This window comes from Phytophthora infestans, genomic scaffold, assembly GCF_000142945.1.
Source record: "Phytophthora infestans T30-4 supercont1.25 genomic scaffold, whole genome shotgun sequence".
Classification (NCBI taxonomy): Eukaryota; Oomycota; class Peronosporomycetes; order Peronosporales; family Peronosporaceae; genus Phytophthora; species Phytophthora infestans.
The window spans coordinates 119,210-123,040 of record NW_003303734.1 but is presented as its reverse complement, the minus strand read 5'-3'; the positions used below and the strand labels follow the sequence as shown (position 1 = coordinate 123,040).

Genomic DNA, 3,831 nt, shown 5'->3' with positions numbered 1-3,831 from the left:
TTCAGTTTATGGCGCAAAGGAACTGCTGCAGCCCCTCCCGCCGTACTAGGATATGGCATTGCACGGAGTGTTTCAATCCAGGCAGGGTCGTGGCGCACACCGGGCGCATTGGTAAGCTTACCGCACCATGTTGGTAAAATTTGGACTTCTCCACGCTGAGCTTCAGGCCGAGCTCGTCCAGCAGCGAAAACAATTTCTTTAGTTTCTTTAAGTACGTGTCGGTGTCCTCTGCCTAGAGTAACAGGTCGTCAATCCATACTAGAAGGTGTTTGTAGAGCAGCGTAGCAAAACACTTCTCCATTGTCTTTTGAAAGTAAATCGCAGCATCACATCAACCTTGAGGGACACGTTGTGAAGTGTAGATCTTCTCATTAGTCATATACGAAAGTCATTCCTGGCAGAACTCGGCAAGAGGTAGCTGCCAGAAGCCCTTAATGAAATCGAAAAGTCCAAAATGTTTTTTCCCAGGTACATTTTCCATCATCAATGAAAGTATCGGCATTACAGAAGCCATAATGTCTTACTTGAATAAAATTCGCGGTAGTCCGTAGTTTGACGCATAGCCATGAGATCTTGATATGTTTTGACGGGCAATACGGGGCTTGCCCACCGGCTTGTAGGGTTCTCGTAGATCCATCCTAGTTCAACAAGCATAGTGTTAAACTCCCGTAAGAATTGGCGAACATGCGGAGGATATTTGCGGGGCTTACATTTGCATGACTTGGCCCCCTCCTTCAAACGCACTTCGAGCGGCGGGACACGAGCAGGCGGATCGTCACGGAGCTTTAAGCGCCACACATCATACATGTGCACAATCACTCGCAATTTATCCACTTTGTCAGGTGGAAATCTATTCTTCAGGCCCTTTCAATTTGAACCTCAACGACAGCACGTACTTCTTCGTCACTGGCCATGTGGCTGGAATTTGCAGGGGGTTCGTCAACTTTCAACTCGAAAGGGTCTCCACTCGTTTCATCATCCACGTGAGAGGCAAGTTGCTCCAATTGACGGCCCACATCAATTCCTAAAGAAGTCAACAGGTCACGTCCGATGATAAATTCATCTTTATCCACATCCATAACTCATCAAAACTGTTTTGAAAGCCTCTTGCATTTTCAAGATCCCTATGATTTACAATAGTAGCCTCTTCATACTAACTTGCAGCACTTTACAATGCAAAGTTAACTCCATCCCACGACACTTGAGAATAACATCATTTTAAGCGTTTTACGTGATAAGGCTTCGCTCTAATATCTGTAATGTGCTTTTGTTTTCTGATGACTTTAACAGGTAAATAGAATACCATTTAGCATCAGCTCAAAGGATGTTTGGAATTACCTTTAGCCTTCAGGCCTCAAAAACGCTGAAGCAACAATTACCACATCAGAGCGCAAGACTGGCGAAAACACGCTGACAGTTTTATTGTACACGCAACTAGAAGAACTTTGACTAGCGCTACCTTGATATGGCAAAACCTGGCATCAATAATGAAGGCATAAAAGCCTCTGAAGCAGCAGAGCTACGACCCAACTGACATCAACCCTTACTCGTAAAGCAAACAGACAACATCAATAACTAGAAAATAGTAAGTTTCCATCATTTCTGTCCTTCTCACTTATGCGAGGCAAATTAAGCTAAAAACTCGTGTCTTAGCTCCAGCAATTAGGACTGTGACGGGGTCACACAGCACCTTGCGCTAGAGGAAGCTATCTTCCGAGAGTATACAAACTCTCAGTGAACGGCAGTTCACAGGTCTCTCTTTATTTCAAGAGAGCGAAGTGACCTAAATAAGGTAGATTGTAAACTGAGTATATTTATAGGTAGGCTAAGTTTGGGTTTAATACAAACTATAAGTTACCTATAGAAATGCAATGTCGTTTAACCAATGGTTGGCTTTGAACGACCTTGGTACTTTGTACCAAATATCGCGGAGTATGACGTGTTATACACCTGAAGTGTGAAGTGTCACGCCTCATGTAACCAGGGTACACTTAGGGCTACGTACCCCGTTACATCCCCCCCCACTTAGGTTCGGTTTACCGACTAATCAGAATGAAGAGGTGTTCGTCACAAACTCTCATTCTCAAAGTCGAAAACCATCGACTTGGCCGCGCGAGCGCGGCGGAGGCTCACTTCACAGTTAGAGCCTCGAGCAGCAACCTGTGCGCTCTTCGTCTAGGTCTCCAATTCGACCGTTACCATGCCTCGTGGCACTGCAAAGAGCGGTGCTAAGACACGCTCCAAGGCTGCTGCCGGTAAGGCGCAAGCCAAGAGCACTAAGCCTCACGGCAAAGGCTCGGCACTCAAGGAGGCTACTCAGGTGGCCTCCGAGGCGATCGGTTCCTCGGGTGATGCGCTGTGGACAAGCGCGCAAGCAAGCGCCGCAGTCCGTCGCCCTCATCTTCAGACAATCGTCCGAACCCTCGGTTCGTGGAACGTGAGCTCAACTCGGGCAGTGAGGACGATGCCGAGTCCGAGAGCACTCACGATGCTCCTGCGGGCTCTGTGGGAGGGCACAGCCCAGTGCCCCAGTGAGCACAAAGATGACAGCGTGCAGTCGCTCGCTAGTGATCAAGGTGATCACAGTCCCAGGACTTATGTGCGCTCCGAGAGTCCGGCCGCCAAGGCTAAGGGCGCTCCCAAAGCCGGTGGCGATGAGGAAGAGAATCCTCGCAAACGTCTCTCGCTTGCCGAGGGTCTTGCGCGTGCTAAGGCCTCTAAAGCCGAAGGTGTCAAGCCCTCAAAGAAGCGTACAGCCTCTAAGTCTCCACTCCGCGAGGAGAAGGAGACTCGTCGCTCCTATCGGGGTATCTTCGACTCCTCGGATGAAGAGGAGGAGAAGGAGGAAGAAGAGGAAGAGGAGGGTGCTATCGTTGAGCCCCGGGAGGTCTCGAATGACCTCGACCAGCAGCAGGAGGAGTTCTAAGCTGCCCAGCGTGTGCGTGGGGGTTCGGTGGTGGCACCCGTCAGCCAGGGAGCTGCCATCAACTCAAGAGGGTATTGGCCTCCCGAGGAGAGCTCTGGGGCTGACCTCTTCTTAGAGCTTCTCGTCGCTCCTCGTGGCGTTGTGGGCGGTCACACTTCTAGGGGCATCTATGAACGAGCCCTTGTTCAGAAAGAACAGTTGTTCGTTGACAACTTGATGTCTGCTCGGTGTGTGCTTCTCGCGCCACACCGCATTCCCCTTAAGAACTTCACGACTTGTCGTAAGAAGCCCGAGACCCGGGGTGGTCTCTATCCTCTTTGGGGATACCCCTGGGCTATGCCCGAGAGCTGTCCCACGTGGAGTTCTCGTGAGGACATGTTCTGGGCATGGGTGGGGACTCTTAAGTACTCACCCACGGAGTTACGGGAACTCCATGAAGATCAGCTGCTGTCCCGCATCCTGGACCAGCGTGATCTTCGTGTGAGGTTTGCCCACTTGATCAGCAAGCGCATGCTGCCAAGGGACATCCTGAAGCGCGCGGCTTCTAGCGCTCACGATGAGCGCGGTACGGAATGTATTCATCGTCCGTACCCCGTTCGGGTAAGAAGCCCGGACTACTTATGAAGCTGCCACCACTTCTGTTCCCAGATTGCGACAAGCCTTCGGGCAGTCAATCAGGAGCCGTTCAATCGGCTCCCATGAGTTCTCGGAGTGGGCATAACCCCTCCACTTCACGAGGAGCTGTCGCTTACCGCGACGCCGTTGCTACTGGAGGATCCGCTCCACGTGGAAGTGGACCTCTCCATTCCGGTCAAGCAGGGGCAGAGGTGCCCTCGTACGAGTACGAGTACTCGGCGCCTCCCGAAAGCCACTCTCGTCCGAGCGCTCCGACTGCGGGTCCGACA

General features: G+C 51.2%; 1 protein-coding gene across 1 annotated transcript in view; it reads right to left on the bottom strand.

The window, feature by feature from the left end:
- The window catches only part of PITG_12906 (uncharacterized protein), a gene marked incomplete at both ends in the record, with an annotated part of 2,702 nt that extends 1,623 nt beyond the window's left edge, over window positions 1-1,079 (bottom strand). The window contains 2 exons of the mRNA XM_002900417.1: window positions 122-232; window positions 897-1,079. Of these exons, the coding sequence (XP_002900463.1) occupies window positions 122-232; window positions 897-1,079 (294 nt within the window). The remainder of the gene's footprint in view (window positions 1-121; window positions 233-896) is intronic.
- Between the last annotated feature and the right edge of the window lie 2,752 nt (window positions 1,080-3,831).